Source organism: Pseudorasbora parva, chromosome 11, assembly GCF_024679245.1.
Source record: "Pseudorasbora parva isolate DD20220531a chromosome 11, ASM2467924v1, whole genome shotgun sequence".
Classification (NCBI taxonomy): domain Eukaryota; kingdom Metazoa; phylum Chordata; class Actinopteri; order Cypriniformes; family Gobionidae; genus Pseudorasbora; species Pseudorasbora parva.
Genome location: NC_090182.1, coordinates 42989720 through 43014777, shown reverse-complemented (window position 1 = coordinate 43014777; position 25058 = coordinate 42989720). Strand labels below are relative to the sequence as shown.

The 25058-nt window shown below is 38.9% G+C and overlaps 1 protein-coding gene across 1 annotated transcript in view; it reads left to right on the top strand.

Annotated features, from left to right (window-relative positions):
* Window positions 1-2193: 2193 nt before the first annotated feature.
* slit3 (slit homolog 3 (Drosophila)) overlaps window positions 2194-25058 on the top strand; it is a 231779-nt gene continuing 208914 nt past the window's right edge. Inside the window, exons 1-3 of the mRNA XM_067458018.1 lie at window positions 2194-2842; window positions 14345-14416; window positions 19754-19825. Of these exons, the coding sequence (XP_067314119.1) occupies window positions 2673-2842; window positions 14345-14416; window positions 19754-19825 (314 nt within the window). The 5' untranslated portion in view covers window positions 2194-2672. The remainder of the gene's footprint in view (window positions 2843-14344; window positions 14417-19753; window positions 19826-25058) is intronic.

The window sequence follows — 25058 nt, the reverse complement described above, 5'->3', positions numbered from 1 at the left end:
AGGCAAACAGATAGGCTGAGAGATTTACGTAATTGCTGAAAAGTTTGGATTTCTTTTTATGTTCAAGTGTTCCATTTAAAAGCAGTCTCATGTCTCATGGTATGCTAATGGCTTTTTTCCTCAGACAGGTCTTTGGCTAGCCCTTTCCCTTCCCTGCCAGAAGTGCTGGTCTACACCATCCATGCCAAGATTTTCCATAATCTGGCCACTCACTTTCCATTGGGTGCAATACATAAAATGGAAAGGTCAGTTTAATGTCAACTGTCCGGCCTTAACTCGCAAAACTTGTATCATTTTACAAATAAGATCCTTTGTTTTGACATTTATAGTGCATTTTTCATTGCTGTGTGTAGTTCAATGAAAACGCAGGTCAATTCAATTTGATGACTAACCTTTTAACTTGAACTTTTTTTTTCAGCGCAGCCAAGCAATGATTAAAATATAAGTCACAATCTATTTTCTTATTCACTTTGTCTTATTTGTAATGTCATGCGCTCCATTTTTGAAATGCATTACGACTGCGTATGTTTTTCTGAACATGTTCAGCCTAAGGGCAGCTGTTATTTTTCTCAAGCTCTCAAAGAGCACAAGCATCCAGTTCCTCACTCATGACCGCAGAGAATTAGAAAGAAAATGACATAATACTCTTCCTTAATGAAGACATACACGTAAGACAGAAATGCTTCTGCTGCCGCGTAGTCTGATCGTGCTCAAGTGTGCAACACGGCTGTTTGGGGGTCACTGTGTGGGTAAGAGTTTTTTACTCGTAGGTCTGACCCTAGAAGAGCTGATAGACAGCTCAGACACATGTAGAGTATTGCTCTCCATATCACGCTCATTCTCCACACTATTCCACAGGTGGAATCTCTCTGGACATTCCTCACTCCTGACGTGAACAAGCGAATAGAATAAAGCAGTCTGTAAATCTGGCACATCACCCTTATTGACACAAATCATAGATTTATGGACTCACGGCCATGTGTGTGTGCATTAAAGGAAGTGCAAAGCACATGTTTTGCAGCTTAACTTCACACAAGTACCTGCAGCCTTCCAGCAAACGCTTAAAGCTTCACTCAGTAATGTAATCCTTTAAATGCGGTGTCCAGAGTATTTGTTAAAAGTACTTGTATAAAGAATACTTGTTTAACACACAAATCAACTCGCATATGCCAGATTCATTTACCTAAATGAGTCCTCCTGAAAGCAAAGTGAGGTGCATTAACCGATCAAGACATCTGTCTTTTACTGACTGGAGGGAAATCTTTCTGTCTAGCATTCCTACTTTAATCTGTTATTAAAAGTACCGGTTACACTTTATTTTAAGGTGTTATTGTTACAGTGTAATTATATATAATTAATACTGAGTGATATTTATTAACAACATGCACTTGAATATAGGGTTAGGGTTTGGTTGAGAGTTAGTTGCATGCAATTATGCATAATTTAATAATAAGTACATGTAACTCATCTCAAATGAATGATAAACCATCCTTGAGCCAAAATAATCTCCATAACAATACTAAACTTCTCAATATGGTAAAACCAGTTTCTCATAGAGTGAGGAAGGAATTTAGATTTAGTAAGATGAAGTTTCTCACCAGATGGGGGCACTACGACTGCAAAATGGGCACCAAAATTCATGAAAAAAAGTCATGTAAAACTATCTCAAGAGTGACAGGACTCAAATTATCTGTATAAAAATCGATAAATTGTTGCATCTGAATATTTGCACGGCAGAGTTGAATACAGTGCAATTATTACCATTTTCTCAGTTAAAACAATTGTTTATTGGTTATGTATTTCCTAATTCATTATTATGTTATTTAATAATCACTTTACTAATGACTGTCCAGTAACGTTCCTGGGGGTGAATAGCCTACAGCCTTTTCGCAAAATAAAATCACATCTAGTTTTCATGTCATGATGTTTTGTGACGATTCCTCGCTTTGTCATTTCAGAATGTGGCTGAAAAGAGTTTCTTCTCTTGTCGAACCGCGTTTGCTTATTCATAACTTTGCGTTCTCCCCTCAAAGTTACCGAGCATTCGGTTTGGGCTGAGTTATTTGAAGCAGTCCCAACAACTTCTCGAGTCGAGACCCCAAATATCCCTGAATGACATCACGTAGATTAGCCAGTAGGGGTGTGGAGCGCAGAGTTTGGGGGCTGGAAATCAAATAGGTACGAGCTCCGCTGAAGTTCCTCAATCACTATCAATGAGGATTTGCATGCTGGACCTAAACAAAGCGGAATTGGTGAAGAACGAGAAGGAATCGCTTTGGACATTCTGAATGATTTTGCAGGCTTTTGATGGGCTTTTTCTAGTCAGCGATGTGCTCCTCTAACTTTTGATGCGCATCTGTATGTAGGCTATCAATGGTGTGGAGAGACAGATGCAACTTTACGTTTGAATGAGGAACGCTTTTTCTGATGTATTTCGAGAAGTTTTTAAAGTTGGAAGTGGAACTATAGTTCATCGTTGAGGTTTTCCCTTGTTTGTTATTTCTTTTTCTCGCGGGACTTAATTGCATGTGGACAAGACGCGGATACATTTTTTTTGTTGCATTGTTTTTGTTTTTTCATTTAGCCTACGCATTATTTTGTTTGCGTAGTTTTATAGTTTTTGTAATTTCCCCCTGTTGTTATTAAGCTGCTATCAGCCTCAGAGGATATATATGATGCGGTGGGTGAAGTATTGGGGGACAGTGGCTGTGCTGTGCGGGCTGCTGTGCTGTGCTGTCAATGGATGCCCGCATAAGTGCAGTTGTTCGGGCTCTCACGTGGATTGTCAGGGTCAAGGCTTCAGGACGGTGCCCAAGGGAATCCCGAGGAATGCCGAGAGGCTGTAAGTACGCCTGTTATCGCGTTATTTGAACACTGATAAAATAATGACAGCGGTGCGTATCTCTCTTCATAGATAAGTGATATTACTGTGAGCGGGAGATGTTTATTTTTATTTTTATACAGCTATTGTTGACTTGTAACATAGCCTATATAGTGTCCATTTTATATTGAATGTTTGACTAAAGACAATGTAGTATTTAACAAGCAAAAATTGCACGTTTTAAGCTATAGGTAAACCTACTTGACTTTAAGACCAGAAACAAACCTTTTACTAAACTGTTTCATTATTTCCTGATCAATTGTAACCAGTGCTCTAAAAAACAAATACATTTTTCAAGTTGCAAATAACATTTCATATGAAACTACTATATGAGTCTTTCACTTGCCGTTTCTTTGTAGCCTAGTTAATTGTGAAATTTATCAATTTCTGAGTGAAAGTTGTTTCTACACCAATTTTTTATTCATTTACGATGCTTTTTTAAAGCAACTGTGCAGACAAGGAATGTTAATTCAAGAATAAATGCATATATTATTTGTACTAGTTTTAAATATACAATTCAATAATTAATTAGTCCAGTTTAATAATAGGCCCTATTAGACATCATCTCTCAGAAGGACACACTGGAATGAAACGGCTCTGGTCATGTGACTTTCCACCAGCCATGACAAAAATTGCTCACATGAAATTAAGACAGTCTAAACTGTATTTATACTTGACAAATCAAACACATCAGTGACTCAACAGATCCTTAAGTTAATTACAGATAAAAGTTACCAGTATAGGATTTAATACACTGTATTTTGTGTAATATGGGGTCTATTATAAAATGTTTTTCTTTATAAGATGTGTGAAATTGATAAAACAAAATAACATGATACTTTTTATGCTATCTTTGCTCAGTTGCTCAGGCAGTTGGTATCTCTTTAAACACTGTTATTACAGTACAGTAGTCAAATAAGGTCCGTTTAGTTCTTAGAGTCGAGTTTATATTCAAAGCAGGGTCACATTTTTAGAAATATTTATTTTTAATATCAGTATAGCAATAATAGTATAACAGTATAATATCAGTATGGTATATAGGTACTTGGTGTCATGCCTTTTTTGTAGAGGATCTATGTCAATTTTAAGTACTGCTTTGTTTAAAATTTGCAATAATTTAATATGTCTTATAAATTGTCAAATGCATGAGTTCAGGGCTATGTTATGTATTGAGTTTGGAGTCGAGTAAAACTAATTTCATTAATTTGATTCAGATTGTTATAAATGAGGGTTGAGATATTAACTGCTCTTCATATGTGTCCACATCTGAATGTTGAACAGCACTGCAGCTGATTCTTTCATCCAGTATAATGAGTTTACACAAACATTAACATGATTAATGGCCATATGGTGCGAGTGTGTGTATGTATCTTGGCTGTATTAGTTAGGGGAAGTTGAGGAACCACAAGTCCATTGTGGGGCGCACTGCAGCTGAAGACCGACTCTCTTATGTGTTTAGATTACTTCTAACCACTGGCGATTTTCACTGTGAAAATATCTTTAATTTCCCTGTTTCCACCTGCTGCACTTCTGTCGTGATAAGCCATGACAGTTCTTTAAATATCATAACCGTCTGTTATAAAATCATTTTTTTCCTTCTGGATTTAGTAGGAAAGGGATCCAGTGTGTTCACTGGCCAGAGGTCTGGTTGAACCTCCCAACCTTTAACCTCTAAAGGGCTTTTCAGTGGAATTTTTCATGTGGAGAGAAAAATAAATAAGTGTCATGACCTGCGTTATATTGGATTTGTTTTAAAATATACCGTGTCAGGTTGAGTCTTGCTTAAACTAGAGACAGATGCAAGTCATTCATGGTGGGGAAAGTATTTGTTTAACGACTTTGCATATTCGTAAAGCACTGATTATTAATCAAACCCTGCCTGCATTAAGCTGTGGCATCTGTAACATAGCAGTTTTCAGCACTGCTCCGAGTCCAGGAGGACACGTCTCCTCGTCTACATGTCTCCTGGGTACGATTAACACGCCACCAGGTTTCCCAGAGCACCCCAGAGTGTTGATTTAACTGTAATGACTGCACCTCTGCCCTAAGCAATGCCTAGTTACCCACAATTCCAGAGGTCAGGCACATTTCCCTCTAATAAATGTGCATTTATTTGAGAGGCTTTTCTTTCTTTGACAGCTCGTATGATTTTGCACTCATTAGTAGCTCCTGTCGCAACTGTAATATCCCCTTTCAGTCACTCACGCACACTCTCTCTCACTCTTTCATCTCGCTTGCTTTAATTTGCACCAGTTACGCATACACTTTGTAGCATTTAATAGCAAATTCTCTCCGCTTGAGTCTTAGGCCCTCTCGCAGTTAACACTTCAGGAACAATGTGGCACTTTGTGGCTGGCGTATAGCGTGTTCGGTCTGCTGGATCAGGAGAGAGAATGGCAGCATTCCTTTCCTTTCCTCTCATCACACTCTGGGTCTCTTAACGAAGTTTCGGTGTGAAACCGCCAACTCCTGCTTTCCCAACTGGAAGCTCCACCCTAGATCGCATATCCGTTTATCAGCACTTGCTCATGCTGCATGTCAGTTTTCTATTATCGCAGAGAGTCAGTCAGCGGGATAGTGTGTGTGTTTGTTGTGTTGGTGTTGGAGCGAGTCAGGAGGTGGGTTTGTGGTCTCCGGTGCCCTGCTGACCTCAGTGGGCATATGAGGAGCATATGTGAAGTCTCTCGCTCAGTGAGCGTTCACACACTGCAGCCTGCCAGACAGCTGCTGGCACTGAATGTGGGCAAAGACTTCAGGGAACGATTCGCCACCCAACCTTCATGTTTTCATGTACGGAAAATATTTAATGTGCCTCGTTTCAGGCAGCGCATCAAAGCTTAACGCTGTCTTTGGTGAGTCTGGGAGCCAGCGGACCTCTTGTCACAAACGTCTCGAAGAGGTCACTCCGCATGTCAGGGACCCAGAAGTCTGTGAATCTTCCAAGCTTGTGTCATGGAAGGCTGGAGCTGATAATGTGCACGCCTCCGGGCCATTTCAGGTTTACGAGGGCTCTTGTTTTGTGGGCTTTGTCACCAAAGCAACACATCAAGGGCTTCGTTATTCTCATCAGCACATCTTGTTAGTTATGGCTTAGTGTAGCTAGAAGTGACAGTGTTTATCCTAAGCTAACAAATATGAATAAAACCGTGTGTGGTTTTATGATTTCGTTACTGTGATGCAAGTATCACAGACTCAAACATTGGGTTGCAGCTAGCAACCGGTAAACAAAAGAATCAAACCAGAATTTCTAAATGATTTGATCAGGATTTTACTAGGCTTTTAGTACGCAGAAAGAAAGCGGATGCGACTCTAATGAAGTGTTGGGGAGTAAAAGTAGTTATGCCATTAACTGGATTTTCAGAAGTGTGACAACTTTTGTAGTAATAAGCTCAGACAAATAGTGATGTAGTGTGACAAAACATTTTTTTTTTGTCGTCACATTGTGTTTTTCAGCTGTAATCAAATGTGCTGTGTTGTGTCTTAAAGTCTCCATAAAATCAAAATTGAACTTTTGTGGCTTTTAGTATAAATATGTTAGCCTTACTGTTAAGATAGTGCGCTCAAAAACAACGACAAAATTTGCATTTAGAAGATATAAGCTTTCAAAACGTACACTCTCACATCCGCCAATATGGATCAATAATTTTGATGACATCACTGCACTTCAGCTTCTCTTCAGATTTCCTGTCCAATCAAATGCTCTCTGGAATGAAAAGTGCCTTGTCCCTACATTATAAACAGACGCTGAATAGTAGTGGGAAGTTCAGATCAGTTTATGGACTCGGATCTTTGAATCTCGTTCAGCAAAATGAAATATTCTTTTTTTCAAGTCATTTAGTTCATTTCAGCAGAGTATAATTCAAATGTGATGTTAAATTCCCCAACACATCTAGTACTTATGCAAACAATGATCACATTTGGAATAAAACATAAATGATAAGTTAATGCAGCCATGGCCAAACTTTAAGAAATGATTCATTAATTGCTTAGCTGGGTGGTCAGGCTATGCAGTCTGTTAGTTCACCTCACCTCTGAAACCGAGTCCTTCTTTCTTTTGTCCTCTCACATTTAATCACGTCTGTTCCCTGGAAAGATTAGTAACGTTACACCTCTCCTGTCTATGGGTTTGAGTCGTCAGTTCTGTCATCAGTGTCTGATCTGGGCCGTGACAGCCCTCATAAGAAGTGTGTACAGTCCCGATAATCGAATTAATTAGTTCACGTCTCGAGTCTTCGACACGAGTCATCCGTTCACCGACTCACAGCCCTATAGTCTGAATGCAGAAGATCCGAAGCGATGGCTACCGGTGGCCTGTAGCGCATGCACGGTCAACACAAAATGAACGAATCGCTCTCTGAGACAACTCGCTGTTCCCGAGTCATATTTAAGATTAGTTCAAAAAGAACAAATCGTTCATTAAACGCATCAAAAACGCTAAAGCTGAGCTGAAATCAGTCACTTGTTCACACATTTACCTCATATTGGCTATATGATGAATGGCATAGTGCACTAAATAGGGTATAGGGAAAGTGTAAGTATGCTTTCCATTGGAGTGAAGTCTGGTTTCACGTTAGTGTCATGGCTCTAGAGACAAGATAGCACAAAGCGGTAGCCTGACAAGCCAGACCCACATCAAGATGTTTGGTCTGGAAACTCAACATAGACAGGGCTCAATCTGATGGGCGGGATAAATGGTTGTCTTTCAAACTCCCTCTGCACGCGATAGGATAGCGCTATACCAACCAGAGCAACGAAGGTGAAGCAGAGCTCGCTGACTGATTAAACATTCGCCGTATCCAGTCGGCTAAACTCTGAACACATCTTCCCTTTTTAAGAATGACTTCAGTGCCGTTCTTTGTTCTTTTCTCAGAGAAAAGCTTAACTGCAAGTCTTCCAGAGTCGCGGTCAAAGCTGATTCGAAAGACCGCCGTTCGCCAGTTTCTGTGTTTACTAGAAGCACGCAAACGCAACTCGGCCGTTGTCATTATGGCCCCGCCCGCCGACTCTATACACGACGTGATTGGGCCGTCCAGATTTTGAGGAACACAGCTCAGATGGGTATTGAGAGTTCCTAGACGACACTTGCGGGCAAATTAAATTTGCTGCCGCTAGGGTGCGTCTAGATTTCTAGGCTAACAAAGCGGATCATTATAAGGATATAAGTCGGCACAGACAAGAAAATTAACCAGATTCATTTTTAATTCTGCACAGAATGCTATATTTTAAAGCGAAATGGAGGATATTATGAGGATAAACGGTTAGAGGTTAGGTGGCTTTACTGAGCTATAGATTTCCGGAGGTCACGTGACCCAATCTGTTTATGACGCCATTTTGGCAGGCAGGAACAGCCGGAGCCAGCATGAGTTTCAAGGAACAGAGTTCACTGCACACTTTAATTCAAAACACATAGACTTGTACATAGCAAAACTTAGTGAATTAAACCTAACAGATCTCTATAAATCATCCGGGGTGCTTTTCACGTGTATCGATAAAGAAACGGTGTGGCGAGGTAGTCGAGTTGAGCGTGAGACGTGGAGGCAGCGAGTGAGATTGAGAATCAGTGTTACCTGCGAGGCACACCGGTCTCGAGTCTTATCATGTGGGAGCTCGGAGGCATATAAGGGCGAGCGACAGCAGTATAGGACGAGAGAAGACCAGGCCTGGACTTTATGTTTAATCATGTGTGTGGGTCGTCCGTGAGGGACTGCGCGTTACTTTCGTTTTGTTTATTTATTTGATTAAAGTTTTTTAAATGTTCACGCTTACATTTTAATAGAGAAACCATGTGAATAGATTAACATATGTTAGTAGTTAACACGAACCCGTCCAAAACAGAGCGCCACTGTGTGCATCTGTTCCATAGGTCCACGTTGTGCATGCCAAATAAAACCAGTCAGAACAATAAATGTCATTTCTTATTTTTTTTTGTTTCAGTATTTATTGATTGATTCTTAATTTAGTTTTAAATAGGCTTTCTGGATGTTATTTATATATAAAAGCACTTATGTTTTTAATTATTAAGTAGCCTATTGTATTTAATGGGAACTTATTTTTAACTCAAAATTTTCTCATTTGCTTTCCCCTGTCTGTTCTGACATCCTGGCGCACATTAGCTGTCCATCATGTTGAAATAGTAAGGTTTAAACAGTCTGGTTTTAAATTATTTTATAGATACCAATGCTACAGCCGCTCCGATTGCCTGCCAAAATGGCAGCGTACAGGCTGCGTGACATCAACTAGAGCTCTATACTTGGCTTTGGCCGAGCTGTGATGTGTGATATATGTCCAAAAGATATTCACACTCACAGTAGTTTGCTATATTTCATTTGTAGCTTGTAGTGTAGCTAACTAGCTTGACTGAAATTAAGCTATTTTAGCTTAGGAAGTAACGACTTCAAAGTAAATAGTCCCCTGCTTAGCATCAGTTACATTAGAAGAAAAACAGCAACCTTTTTCAGAGAAATTTATACAGGAAAAACCACTGAGCCAAATAAAGCCAAATAAATAAACCCATGGTGGCCTGGCACAGATACTTTTGTTCAATATGGGGACACTCGTTTTTGACTGCTCTTCCTGGCAATGACGTCTTTAGAAAGATGGTGGGTTGGGTGTGTGTGTGTGTGTGTGTGGGGGGGGGGGGTATCCTTGGTTACCCCTCGAGTCCAAGATGAGATTTGTGTTATTGATGACCCTTTTGTAGCCTGGCTGTCATATTGACTTTCACACAGAAGTGTTGAAGATGCCCTTGTCACCTCTCAGCCAAGCGTTACTCTAGTAATTTAAGAAGTCAGATACTGTGCAAAAACCCCAGGCCGTCTGCACTATTAGCTGTCAGTGTTTGAAAGTAAACCATTAAGGGGTAAACGCTCAAATAAGAAATATGAAATAATTCATTTTTGTCCGCTCTGCTTAGTGTGAAGTGAGAGTCCTTCAGTGGAGAAAGCATCCAGACATGGCCGTAATGAAAATATTTACTAAATGAAACTCTCCCTGAGATGGAAACTGTCAACGTTGCTCATAAACAACGAAAGACGCATTGGCTCCTATAGTTTCTCTGTCTTCATCCTGAAACTCCCGTGATGAGTTACAAAGCCAGTCTAACTCCCATCCAAATCCAGTCTGCCCTAACAATTAAACCAGACAGTTTTCAGTTTTTATCTCAAATGTCTTTTACCAAAGACAAGAAACAATCATCACTAGCCATGCTAGGTTATCACGAATGAGAGCTGACATTTTTCTTTGTGGTTTTGGTTAATAACATGCAGATATTTGCCAGTAAAAGAAAGCTGTATATGGAACCCTGTGACGATTTCAAGGAATATGGAGTTGTTCAGAGCTTTTGAGGTGGTAGTAATGTGTCAGGAGGTGCACTTTAGGAATTCTGGGACAGGACTACATGTGTCCAGGGGAGATGTTTGGTAGACACATGGCTGCTGACTGCATGGCTCATGGGATATGAAAGAGCGGCAATGCCCCATTTTATCTCGCAGAAGTGCAAACGGACAAGCGTTTTGCAGAACAACTTCCAGAGAAACTGGGAAAAGGAAAGGGCTCTGATATGGGAGAGTGAGGAGGAGGCAATGAGGCATCTATCTGTTTGAAATGCACAAAAATAATTACACGGTTACATGAAAGTTATTAAAATCTCCCTATCTAGCCTTTAGCATCTGCTTTATAATTTTTAGTGACACATGGATGCCTTAGTGAATTACCTCAGTGAAGGAGAAATGTTAATTAATACAGTCATTTAATGAAGAGATAATAGGTGGCAGAAATTACAGTGTTCTTCCATTGACAGTTATGACAGCAAACTTGATCATTCATATGCACAGGGCAAGCATAATCTCATGTCGTGCTTTATCTGTGCTTATCTCAGAGGCGTTTAGTTGTAATTAATCAATAGACATGAGAAACATCATTTGTCCTTATTGATGTATCGTCTATCTGTTCTGATTATAATAACTTGTGTATCTTATGAGGAGAATATTAATGTGTTAGTATTGTAAAGTTGGACTCAAGTAAATGAAAAAACAGCCATCTAAGGCTTCCAAACCAGAGGGTCCAAAAGGAAAAACTCATTTAAGATTCCAAACAGCGATGAGAAGCAGCTTTCAAGAGGAAATGGAGCATACCTATCAGCTTTTGAGGACTAGACTAGCGTGGCTTTGAGGAAAATAGCGGAAGATTACGACAGGAAACGCATTGAGAGGCAGGGTGTCGTATGGGAACGGAAAAAAACACACCAAAAAAACCTTTGTTTTCATGCACATTTCTCTGAAAGTCTTAGATGTCTTGGTCGTCTGATGTGTTGCAATTGCAGCAAGACACAGTCAAAATAACCTCCAGCCGAAATCGCAAAGATTCTTCTCTTTTTTTTTTCGGTGTCATTCTGAAAAGCAGAGTGGTCTGCCGGCTTATGACCGGACGAGTTGGGGTGAGTGGTCTAACGGCGTGTGTGGGTGGGGTTGGCCCCCGAGGGGCCGCATTGTTAGCGCAGAACACCTGCCGTTTGAATGGGCACCTTATCCCCTCAACAAATTAAAACAAACAATAGCCAGCAGGGGGCTGCCATATCTGTGAACTCCACCTTGTCAGTGTAACCGGAGGTTTGATTGAGTTTCTAGAGGAAGTAGGACTTTGTTAGCTCCCCAGGCTGTTAGCACATACTGTAAAAAAACTGACACGGTGAGGATTGAAGTGAAGGATAGAGAGAGGAGGAAATGTTATTAGTGAGTGGGATTACATTGCAAGCAGGTGAGAGGATATGAGATGAGAAAACTACAGAAGGGAGATTAGGACATGTGAATACAGAACGAGACTGGGAGAGTGGGAATTTGTGGGAACACTGTATGTATAGAATTATTGGGATTTTCATTAAGATTTTGGAGTTCAACTCGGAAACTTTGCATTATGTACAGACCATTAGGCAATTAAAAGGAATGGGGACTGTTCAAGCTTCATAAAGGCTGTTCACAAGCAGATAAAAACATCTGCCAAATGCGTACATGTATTATTTAGTGATAGTTTAGTCAAACATTATTCTTCCTGATGGAGTTTGTTATGCTTATTTTGTTTTGAGCAATTATGTGTTTTGTTTACACTTTAACAAAAGCCATAGGTCAGTGCAGTTAAAAATCCAAGTCAAACTGCCCAACTAAACACTGATCACCATAATGGTGACCAAACTTTTTCAATAAAACATCAAAATCTAAACCTGTTAATTCTCAATAAGAGCTTCTATAGATATCTTTCAGGTTTGGAACCAAACTCTGCAGGACTCAGCGGCTCACTAGGACCGAACTGAGGAAAACAATGGTATAGTTGAACCCTAAGGACCAATTGTGTACCTTTAAAGGTACAGTTATATGTTTTGTTCCCTAAGGAACAAAATTGTACCTCCACTGTACCTTTTTTTCTGAGAATGTACAACAAGGTTTCATTAGTTAAAGGGATAGTTCACCCAAAAATGAAAATGTGATGTTTATCTGCTTATCGCCAGGGTATCCAAGATGTAGGTGTGTTTGTTTCTTCAGTAGAACACAAATGAAGATTTTTAACTCCAGCCGTTGCTCGTATAATGCATGTCAATGGGGTGTATTTCTATGAGAGTAAAAAACACACAGACAGACATTTGAATCCATATTAAACACAGCGGCTCGTGGTGACACAGTGATGTCTTAAGACACGAAACGATCGGTTTGTGTGAGAAACCCAACAGTGTTTGTTATTTTTAACCTCATAGCAGGCGAATCTCATCTAGTATTCCCAACACCATGACTTTGCCAAAGAATGGTTTTGCCGCATGAAACCATTCTAATATTCTGATTTGATGCTAAATAAAGATTTCTTATTAGTATCAATGTTAAAACCTTCTCAGATTATTTAATGAATACAAAGTTCAGAAGAACAGCCTTTATCTGAAAAATAAATCTTTTGTAACATTATAAATGCATAAACGGTGATGTTTGCTCAATTCAGTATGTCCTTGCTGAATAAATATTAATCACTTTAAGAAAAGGAAAATCATACGGAAACTCTACCTAAAAAAATGATGACAATCATCAACCTTGTGAAGTGAAATAAGCTCTTTAGTCTACCACAGAACAAAAAATGATAAAAACAACAACAGGATTAAAAGTCTGCAAAGGGTAAAGCAATAATCTAACAGTAATCACATCATTTATTCATGCTGAAGTGCATGCTGGGAACTCTCAAACTCTTAACATGCTTAATTAGCAGTCGTTTAAACATCTCTAGGCCAGTATGGGAATATGTTTCTTTAACATTTTTGTTTGGTTTGATTCAGATCGTTCACATTTCTTTATGCTGAAAAGTGGGTGTGAAAGATTCAGTCACATTTGTTTTTTAAAGCGCCGAGGGCCTTGTTTCTGTGAGCTGCCTACCTAGACAGAATCATTTTTATATACACATTTGATGCCGCCATCTAGAAGAGGATCATGTTATGGAATCCAGGGTCTGTAAACGGCCGGTCCCCTGTAATATGTTTCCTATATGGCTCATATTAGTCTGCTTGATGTGCGTTTTGCGGTTCTGGGGAAATCTTTTGAAATCCAATATGCCTTTAAATCAGATTTATAAATGTTTATGTATATTACGAGAAACACACTGAGACGGCCTGATGTTAGTGTGTAAGTGTATGCGTGTGTCATTATATGTCACTGTATATTTCTCAACGTTAATCTTTTCAGCGTGGCGGAGCTCCAGTAAACAGCGCCCGCAGAGGAAGTCAGTTCATAGGCATGCATACTCATTTCAGGGAATGTATACAATTTTAGACGCGCTTGAAACAACTGATAAAATAACAGTCTGGGAAAAGTATAAGATATTGAGTAGAGTGGAAAAATACTTAGTTTGGTAATATATAATTCACTCAGATGCAAGAAGAGACGTTTTCCAAACAAAAATGTTTCCATGCAATCTGTCTCTCTCAAGCAGTTTATTCCCACATTTCACTCGCTTTGCTCACATGCAGAAAATATCATTCCTCTGCCGTTTATTTGAGCCTTTAGCTGGCTTTTTTGTATGGAAAGGAGAAAGAAGATGAATGTGTTGAAAGAAAAGAATTGCATTGTGTACAGTTATTGTACAGACGGAACAGAAAAGGGCAGGTGTGTACGGGAACGTGTATAGTCGAGGCGGTTCAACAGCAGCGTGCTGAAAGCGAGGGAATGCGAGGCGGAGTGGCAGAGCTGAAGTCGGTCTTTCAGACTCAGTAACCCGCAGCATGGCACTAATGCTCGCTGGCAGACGGCAGCTTTGAACAGCATCGCCCCGCGGGCATCTGCTGCGAGTCGGGCCGCCGAGGCACTGCCAGGGAGCCTCCGTATTTAAATTCTCTGCTTACTGAGACTAGAAAAAATGTGTTTGAAAAGCATAAGTGAAATGAAAAGCTTTTAACTTTTTTTCTCCATCCCCTCTCCCTTTCTTTTTTTCTCTTTCCAGGGATCTGGACAGGAATAACATCACCCGGATCACCAAAGTGGACTTCTCTGGCCTCAAGAACCTACGCGTGTTGTAAGATGTCACTCTGTATCTCTCGCTCTTACGCTTAATCCTTCCTTTAACTCCCAAGTGCCCCTCCTCTTCCGTGTTGTCTTTACAGTCGAAGCCATCAAAGGGTTCGAGGCTGAAAGCCGGGAGGATTACGGCACAAGTCATAATAAAACAAACTGACATTTAAGCTGAGTAAATCCGACACATTTAACATGACCCTTCGACTGAACCTCGCATGAAGTCATTGCCTTAGATGCGGTCAATCTTTAAACTTGTTCTTGAGTTGTGACTACGTATTCCATACCAGAAAGTGAACTTTTAACATAAAAAAATTGACGGACGGCTGCTTGGAGAGGCGCAGGGCAGTCGTGATCTAGCGATTTGGGTTCCTCTGGAGAAAGTGTTCTTGCAGCTTAATGACTGTAATCATGCATTTCTCCGTGCTGTTTTCTTCCTGAATGAGAGCCTGTAAGAAGAGAGGAATGGAGATAAAAATAAACAAGTGAAAAAAAGAGGAGTAAAATAAACGCCCAAGAGAGCAGTCATAAGCAGAAGCAGTGGCTGGCGGTTTAAGGTGGTTTGTGATTAACGGTCATTGCATGCACCGAGAGCAGCCTCTCCCTGGAGCTCAGCAGTGGCACCCCCTTGACTGTGACCCCCTCCGTCTGATGGCACGGGACAAGCCTCCAATCTCACCTGTGCACTCTCAATCTCACTCTTTTTCCCATGTGAAAGTGTTACTTAGTGCTATTATTTTCAAAAAAAGATTTTAAATGTACAGTACTGTGCAAAAGTCTTAGGCATGTTAGTATTTTCACCAACACAGTACACTGAAAAAAAAAAGGTTTTACTGCTTGTTCAAATTGCTTAATTAAAATGAGCTAAAGCAACACAGTTTTCTAAATATTTTGTCCTAAGCTAATTTGATTGTGTTAAATCCACTTAAATATAAATCAAATTGAAGTTTACTTAATCCGTTTGTGTTGTGTTACATGAATGATTTGTGTTGCATTAACTGAAACTGGGCGGTACTTGTTAGTGCCCAGCATGCTTTGCATATGGCTAAATCAAGAGAGAGTAAATGTTGTTATTTTATGCGTAAAAGTATTTTTTGAGCAAGATAAGAAAGTGGAGACTTGACTGTGTTTAATAGAGTTTAGAGTATTTAATTATGTTGGAATTATTAGAACAATTTAAATAACAGTGGGTTACCATTGTGGAGAATAGTGGAGCATTGCTGTGGACTAAAACACTAATGTCATTAAGGCTTCGCTGAAAGAGCTTTTAATGCTTAGCATTTAAGATGCTAAAGTGCGCTATTGCTAGCTAAACATTTGTCAACTAGTTAGTGCAGTATTGTAATTCAGATGTTTAACATTACAGTATATCAAATTGAAGTGGATGAATGACTATATGAAATTGAATGTGAATCACGACAGGGAGCCATATAAAAATAACTATTTAATTGAGTCACTTAAAATTTATTTATTCCATGATTTTGAAGTTACATGAACAAATTATGATTGACACAATTGATTCATATGGGACCGATGTACACAATTAAATCATGTAAATCCAACATACTTTTTTTTACTGTACAGTAAAAGATATAAATAACTTGCTTAAAACCTTCTTCTTCTTTTTGTGTGTGTGTGAAAATGCTAATGTGCCTAAGACTTTTGCACAATAATGTATTTTTCAAGATGATTTAAAGGAGTCATGAACGTTTTCTTTTTTTTTTAATACTGTTGCCTGTTCACCTTGTTTTCCTGCTGCTGTTCCCTTGTTAGTTACCATGGACACTTATTGGACACACTCTTGTTACCTCGTTACCTGGTTAAACTTGTTTGGTCCTGTGTATAAGTAGTTCTTGTGTCTGGCTTGTGTTTGTCAGTCATTGACTGCATTTCTGTTCATATATCTCTGGGTTTTCCCACCTTGTGTTTGCGGCTACCTGTGTTTTTGTCTAGTGGATTACTTTTTCATTAAACAAACACTGCTTTTGGATCCTCAGTCTTTCTGAGCAGTATGTGACAGAATGAATGACAAACACAAGTGAGACACAAGAACTACTTATACACAGGACCAAACAAGCTTAACCAGGGCTGCTTTCAGCCCCGGCAAAACGTTGCAAAATGTTTTTCAAACAGAAACGGTGCTGCGTTGAACACCCTGTTCTGAGGATGCAAGAGTTGCAACTATGGCAACTGAGAAGGCCATTATTTGTGTTCTTTTTGAAGAATTTCAAATCGGTATGCATGTTATCTTTTTTTTAATCTCCAGGTAATCAATTACACTTTTAATTATTTTATTTCTAGTTCTTACAATTTTTTTAATACCTTATATTCTTTCTCATTTTTATGTAAAACAATTATCATTTGTGTGAAATTTAGTATATAAATAAACTTGCCTCGCAATGAAGCTAAAAATATAAACAACTACAAAACTCATACAGCAAACATGTCTTCTAATATTTTCAATCGTTTGGTATACCAAGCTCCAGCGGACGCATTCGTAAATGACTTTATATATACCCATTTTGGACTCTATAATACCGCATGGTTTATATACATATTGCTGCTAAGTGGGCTGACATTTTTGACACAACCACCCAACACCACATATCATTTGAATGTTGTCTTTTGGTCTAAAAAGTCAAGTCGCCCCATCATGACCTTCATTTAGCCCAAAAATAGATGTTGAAAGTTGAGCTCTGTTTGGTCCGTCTGATTTTGTCCAAATTTAGCTCAAAAATAGATGTTGAATGTCAGAGGTGGACAGTAACTAAGCACATTTACTTGAGTACAGTACTTAAGTACACTTTTTGAGTATCTGTACTTTACTGGAGTATTATTTTTTCTGGAAACTTATGACTTTTACTTCACTACATTTGAAAGACAAATACCGTACTTTTTACTCCGCTACATTTCTATCTAGGTCATAAGTCGTTTCTGTTGCAGCTCTGAAAGTCGGTGGATGATTTTTTCCTTCTTTAAAAAGTTTTTTGTTGTGGTTGTTTCAGACAGTCTGTCAGGAATCACTCTTATAGTCATATACATTTCCCCAACTTTTTTTGAACACTGATCAGTTCATAGCAAAATAGAAGAAGACGGTTCTTAGGCTCAAGTGTGTGCACCCATAGCCATACTTTGAAAGTATGTTTCAGTTTAAAAAAAAAAAAATCAAGATTAGTTTAGTTGGGATACACTTGGTGCATTTCTTATAAAATATTAAAAATATAAACGTCTGGAAGAAAGAGAATGGTAAAGTTGTGAGAATATCAGATGTGTATCAGTGTATTGGATCCGTGCATTCGGCCTTAAAGTGACAGCAGCTTTGTAAAGAGCTTTGTAACTTATATACAAGTATTTAAATGAGTTTAAGTTAGTCGTATGGTAGTATGTCTGATGGAGCATCACTGAATGGCTTAAACCATGATGGCATAATGTGCATTTATACAAAAATAATAAAATAATGTGTTGGCATAAAAAAGAACATTTACTTTTGATACTTAAGTACTTTTGAAAACAAATACTTCTGTACTTTTACTTAAGTAAAAATCTGTTTTTACAACTTTCACTTGTAACGGAGTAATATTTGACCAGTAGTACTTTTACTTTTACTCAAGTAATAGAGTCGTGTACTTTGTCCACCTCTGTTGAATGTTGAGCATCCAAGAAGTGTCTATGGAAACTAACAAGGGAACAGCAGCAGGAAAACAAAAGGTGAACACGCAACAATGGAGACACAGACAGGGATCATGACAGTACTAAAACAAACATCACTTCTTTTTCTTCATCACACTACTTCTTACCAGTTTCTTGATTCTTTAATATACAACGGCGTGTCAAGGATAAATGTCTCAAACAATTGACTTCTTGAACAAGAAAATATGTAGGGAGGGACTTGAATTTGTCCATTATAGATAGTTGGATGGATGGATGGATGGATGGATGGATGGATGGATGGATGGATGGATGGATGGATGGATGGATGGATGGATGGATGGATGGATGGATGGATAGATAGATAGATAGATAGATAGATAGATAGATAGATAGATAGATAGATAGATAGATAGATAGATAGATAGATAGATAGATAGATAATTAAGTACTAAAATAAAAGATTGACCTTATCTTGAGTCAGATCGTTTCCATTGTAAAGTCCTCAGGGAAGCGCCATCTGCACTGACCTGGGTCCTGCCTACAAACCAGCGCTCAAGGCAAGAATAACAAAGACTATTTTCCAGCAATACCATGTGTCTTGCTTCACCCTTTCAATTGAGAGGTCTTTACTCTCCTTGTCAGCCCCTGTGAAAGCATAGGTGTTTTCCTGTGTCCCATATGTTTCTATGCAAAACTTCAAAACATTTCTATAAAGATGAGAAAGACAAAGAACAGAAAGAGGGAGAGATGCTGAAAAATGAAGAAAAAGAACTGTTATTATTCTTCAGCACACACCAAAACCCATCTGGTCAGGATCGAAAGGGATTACGTTTAATGCGAATACATAAACCACGGTGGGGTTGATCCCCCATTTGTAAGAATGAGCCAGATAGTTACTCAGACTTAGATTTATTTTAGACGCAGTCTATATGATATGTTTGTTTTCAGCGAATTCAATTATTACGAAGAAATCAATTTAGGCTTGCTTGTGTTTTTGGCCTCATCATGCTGGATCGTGCCTTAAAGCTGCGGTATTCATAAAAAGGCCTTTGCATAGCCAAGTGTCTCATCTCTTCCTGACAGAATGATATGACAAAACATGGATTATGGCTGTAAAAACAGTTGCGTGTCTAAACATTTGCTTTAAAAACATCATTCATAACCCCAGAAAGCGGAAGTCCACTTTAGAAGCACTTTAGGGTGTCTTTTGCTTCAGGATTGTCTCTCTTTTTGGAGGATTGCTTGTTTTATCCGGTGCCGAATATAATTTAGTGGCTGTGTGCGTTTCTATGCGTGTGCCTGCGCGTTCGTTCTAATTCAAAGAGACTTAAATATAAACAAGAAAAAGCCATGGAGATATGCTGTCTTTGTAATGCATCTGGAAAATTTTAAGGGCCCTGAAATATGACAAAGGCTTTAGAGTAGAGGACAGCTCTGAAAATACCCTCCGAAACGTCGTCACAAGCATGCTGGACACGAATGCAACCGCACACTTCATAAAATCAGAGACAAATCTGTTGTGGTTTTCATGAGAAAAAGCTTATCAGTCACTATTGTGACAAAGCGAAGTCATGAGGTCCTCTAGTCCTCTTTCAACTGTCATTTCAATCACTCAGGGAGGCTGATCAATGTCAGTTGAGGTTGAATCGCTGGACTTGATTGGATAATGAAGTTCTTTTTTTTTCCACAGACATCTGGAGAACAATCAAATAAGTGTGATCGAAAGAGGAGCATTTCAGGAACTCAGACAGCTTGAGAGAATGTAAGTAAAAAAATAGATGATTGAAGTCGCATGCTGTCATGATGCATATCCCACATGTTTCTGTGTGTGTGTTTTGGACAAAAGAATTTGTAGCTGTTTATGAGCAACACATTGACCTTGTCCGTTTTAATCTGAAACATCTTCACCAAAGCGAAAGGAACTTTGAGAATTTGGAGGTGACCTCCATAACTTTCCTTTTTAAGTCCAGTGGGTTTACGTGCCTGTTTGCCCCCTGACATCTGGAGCGCAGCCATTTGCTCTTTTCTGGTGAGAATCTTAACACTTCCCAGTGAAATTGACCATTGGGTCAGACCAAACATGCTAGCTATTACTGCAGTTGGACAAGGTCAAAGAATGTCTGGACTGCGGTTTGCCTGTGTTAGCATCCTTGAGTTTGTTTATGTGTGAATGTCTCAGTGCGTTTCATTCCTTGTAAATGTTTGCACGGTTCTGTCGTTGTTTAACCGAGTCTGTTGGCAGTTTCCGCCACGTGTTAGTTATGAACGTACATCAAAATCAGCAGCCATCACGAAGAGAACCCAAGTTTGTCACTCTGTTTACCACCTCTGAGGAATCTGTCTCAGGGGTGGTTTTGTGAGTCTGGTTTATCTTGGTCTTAAGATCTACATTCCTCAATGTATCACTCGTATTTGGAATTTCACAGCATTTAACTCAATGACCCACTCTCGGCGGCGAGACAGCCAGTGTGTCCACATGCATTCCCTCCATCTGACACTCTAGTGTGACTTTTTGTTTTTGTTGTTGTAACCCAGCAGACATATAAATAGCTTGACCCCCTAAACGAGAGCAAGTGCTTTGGAACTAATGATACAGAAACAGAAAGAAAAGAAAGCTTTCCATGTAGCATGTTGGGACTTTACATGGTGCTGGTTGAACAAGGGTCAAGTTTTGAAGTTACTCCTCCCCTTGTTCCCTCAAACCCACAGATCAAAGCATATGAACTAAGGTCAATGAACAATAAGAATATCCACACATCATTCGAAACACAAACCCCGATCGCTGGCCGACACGCTAACAAGGATGCTAAACATTCTCTAGTCTATAGTGTCACTTGCTGGCCTCTGCTACTCGTGCAATGCTACACTCTTATAAGAAAAGTTTCTATATAGAACCTTAAAAGGTTCTATCGGCACTACGTATTTGGAACCCATAAAAGATTCTATATAGAACCCTTTTTAAGTGCCAAAAGGGTTCTTTCTTGACATTATAGAACCTTTTTAGCATAAAAGGTTCTTTGGAGTTCAGTACACTTCATTAGGTTCATTGGGGGTCTATATACAACTTTTGAGGCAACGTGGGGGAGAGGACGCTGGCGTTGTCTGTTCGCCGCTTCTCCACCCACAACAAATCATGTTAATGTACTATTAGATTTACATTTTATTTTATTTCCTTATGTTTGTGACTAGTCTAACAGTCAGAGCTACAATTGGGACTGTTGCTGATTGCTGGCAGCCACTGAGAGGTCGTTGAGAGGTCGTTGTTCGTCGTTTCGCCGTTTTTAACCGCTTCTCTAATGTTTACGTTTGAATTGCTGCGGTTGGTTTCTGGTTTGGAGGAAATTTGATGTTTCTCGCCGCGGTGGTCTCCCTTGGGCTTGGGCTGCATGGTGGCTGAAATTTGCACCGGGCTAGCGTCATCCGGGCTCTCGTCGTCGGCGTCCGGCATGATGTTGGGATGTTCCGCTTCTCGGCTGCGCCGCTGTTCCGTCCTACATTGCGACCGTGGAGCGGCTTGGACATCTGCGCCGGCCCCGGTGTGTCCACAGAAGTGCCCGGAGGAATGTTCTGCCTCCTGCATGGTGCTGCAGCGATCCCCATCGTTTGAATCATCATGAAGAAGACCCATCATCTGGTTTTCAGCTGTCGTGCCTCGGCGATGTCATCGGGACACTGCCGCTGGGAGAAATCTGAAACATGGAGTGGACCACAGTGTGCTGCGGAGCTAACAGAGACTTCCACCATCAGCTGTTTTCTGTTCACCATCAGCTCTGTTTCTGTTCACCATCAGCTCTGTTTCTGTTCACCATCAGCTCTGTTTCTGTTCACCATCAGCTCTGTTTCTGTTCACCATCAGCTCTGTTTCTGTTCACCATCAGCTCTGTTTCTGTTCACCATCAGCTCTGTTTCTGTTCTGTTTTCTGTGTTGGTTGACTGTTTGTAGTATTCTATATTTTTACTTGTTATTCATTTTTTGTTGTTATTTCTCCCCCCCCCCCCCCTTTGTTGCACTTTGAGATTCTTCGGAATGAAAAGTGCATTATAGATAAAATCTATTATTATTATTATTATTATTATTATATACAACCATAGGGTTCTTTACTCAACTCCAAAGAATGTTTTATGCTCTTATGCACTTAAAGGGTTAGTTCACCCAAAAATGAAAATTATTTCATTAATTACTCACCCTCATGTCGTTGGAAACCCATAACACCTTTGTTCATCTTCGGAACACAAATGAAGATATTTTTGTTGAAGCTGATGGCTGAGAAAGGCTTCAGAAAGGCCTCCATTGGCATTTGGTATATTTCCACTGACCCATTTACAAGACCCATAAAATGGGTATTAGTGAGGCCAGCAGGGGGCACTCAGCCTGTGGTCTGTGTGGGTCCTAATGCCCCAGTATAGTGATGGGGACACTATACTGTCAATGAGCACCATCCTTCAGATGAGACGTTAAACCGAGGTCCCGAATCTCTGTGGATGTTAAAAGTCCCAGGATGTCCTTTGATAAAGAGTAGGGGTGTAACCCCGGCATCCTGGCCAAATGTGCCCATTGGCCCCTGTCCATCATGGCCTCCTAATGATCCCCATATCCTGATTGGCTTAATCACTCCTCTCCACCAATCAGCTGGTGTGCGGTGGGTGTTATGGCGCAAAATGGCTGCCGCCGCATCATCCAGGTGGTGCTGCACATTGGTGGTGGCTGAGGAGATTCCCCCCTTCTATATAAAGCGCTATATAAATGTAATTAATTATTATTATTATTATTATAAACGGCACTAAAGACGTCGTTACAAAGTCCATCTCACTACAGTGGCTGTACAATAATTTTTTATTGGGTAAAATAAACCCTTTTATGGGTTCTAAATACATAGCGCTTTTAAGTTCTATATAGAACCTTTTCTTCTAAGAGTGTAGAGTGGATGTCTGTTTATCATAGCAGATGCAAGACAATGCTTCATGAAAAATAATGACGATGAACGAACAACAAAGAAGAACAAAAAAGAACAAGCAAGAATTGGTTGTTAGTCGCCAGCAGCTCCAGACAAACAATGACACTCAACCCTTACGCAACAAAAATATATTTCTCAATATATTAGTTGACAATATATTTCTCAATATATTAGTTGACAATATATTTCATGTGTCTCCATATATTGTGAAATTTACATGGTAATATATCATATGATATATTATATAATAATATATTATATATGCAAGTCATATATTGCAATATATGGGACAATACTGCAATTATTGCCGTTTTCATATATTGATTAAATACATATCATTATACTATTCAATATATTGCTATGTATATTGAAATATATCCTACAATATATGAAATTATATATTGGAAGAGTCATTGTATATATATGTAAATATATATGTAAAAATATATGAGATAATATACCTCAATGTACTGGATAATATAATCAGATTTATATGGGAACATATGTCTTAAATATATTGATTTATATTACATAGTATATAATTATCATATATATTGTATACATGGTAAATATGAAATAATCTAATGTACACTGTCTGTCATATATTTTAAAATATAACAGATTAAAATATAATATAGAAATTAGGGCCGCGACTCGATTAAAAAACTTAATCTAATTAATTAGAGGCTTTGTAATTAATTAATCGCATTTTAATTGCATATAAATATTGGACCTGAGAACAATGAGAAGTAATTTTTCACATGTATTTTTAGTATACCATTGAATAATGACTGAATACATAAGCTTAATCAACAAAATATTGTTTATTTATTTCAGTCCAGCAGCAGTGCATGTTTGCCAGTTTAGCAAAAGCATTTTTGTGATATTTGAGGCTCAATGTGCTGCGGTGATACGCGAATTCCTTGTTGTATAGCTTGCTCACAACCATGCTCTTGACGACGCTTCCATTCTTTCGTTTTTTAAAACAAAATTTCCCATCCACGGGGCCAAGCAAAGCAGTCTCATCAGCTTCTTCGTTCCATAGCTTCGTTCATGTTCACATGGTTTGTTGTTGTCGTGACTCCGGAGCGCTAGTTGGTGTTCCAGTATAATTGGTCCGTCGAAACTCATTCATTGAAAAACGTTCCGCGGTGCAAAAATAAGTGTGGTAAAAAAATTTTTTTTTTTTTTTGCGTAATTAATTAACGCGTTAAAGTCACGTAATTAACGCGTTAAAGTCACGTAATTAATTAATCTTAATTAACGCGTTAAAGTCCCTGCCCTAATAGAAATATTTTCTAAATATAGAAAATATATTGAATGTCATGCACCATCATATTTTCTAAATATAGAAAATATATTGAATGTCATGGACCATCTGATTTGGGCTATTGTTAATCAACCTCTGTAAACATATGCAGGAGCTTGCTTAACTCACAAAAAATACTTTGTTTCAATAAACATACATGAAATAATTCAGTTTGTTTGTATATCAATGTATTTTAATATATGAATCAATATATAGCAATAGGTTGTCCATCCATATATTGCTATATATTTTTATATATATGAGGAAGTTTCTGATACATTGAAATATATTTTCTAATGTATTGCAATATAAATTCTAGTATATTGCAATATATTTTTGTTTCGTAAGGGAAAACACCCAAAAGGACTTACCGCGTAACACTTTTCTAATAAAGGTGGGGTCTAAAGCTCTTGCCTGGTCATAACCACTGATTTTCCAGTGATAATCCTCGAAGATTTTTCTTTTTTAATGTCTCTCAGCCATCTTTCTTTCTACAGTCTTTCTTTAAATCTTTCTCTTGCTCACTCTCTCTCCTCCCATATCATATGCCCCCTAATGCTGATTGGCTACACATTTGTTGTGGTGCTCGGTCCGACCAACTTTTCAACAGTGTTTTTGAAAATGTGCTTACTGTACCTTTAACTACATGTAGTTACTATAGAGTTACAGTTAGTGTTTGGTTTAGGTTTAGTTAAATAAAACAACATTGCAGTTTTAATGTATTTTAAAAT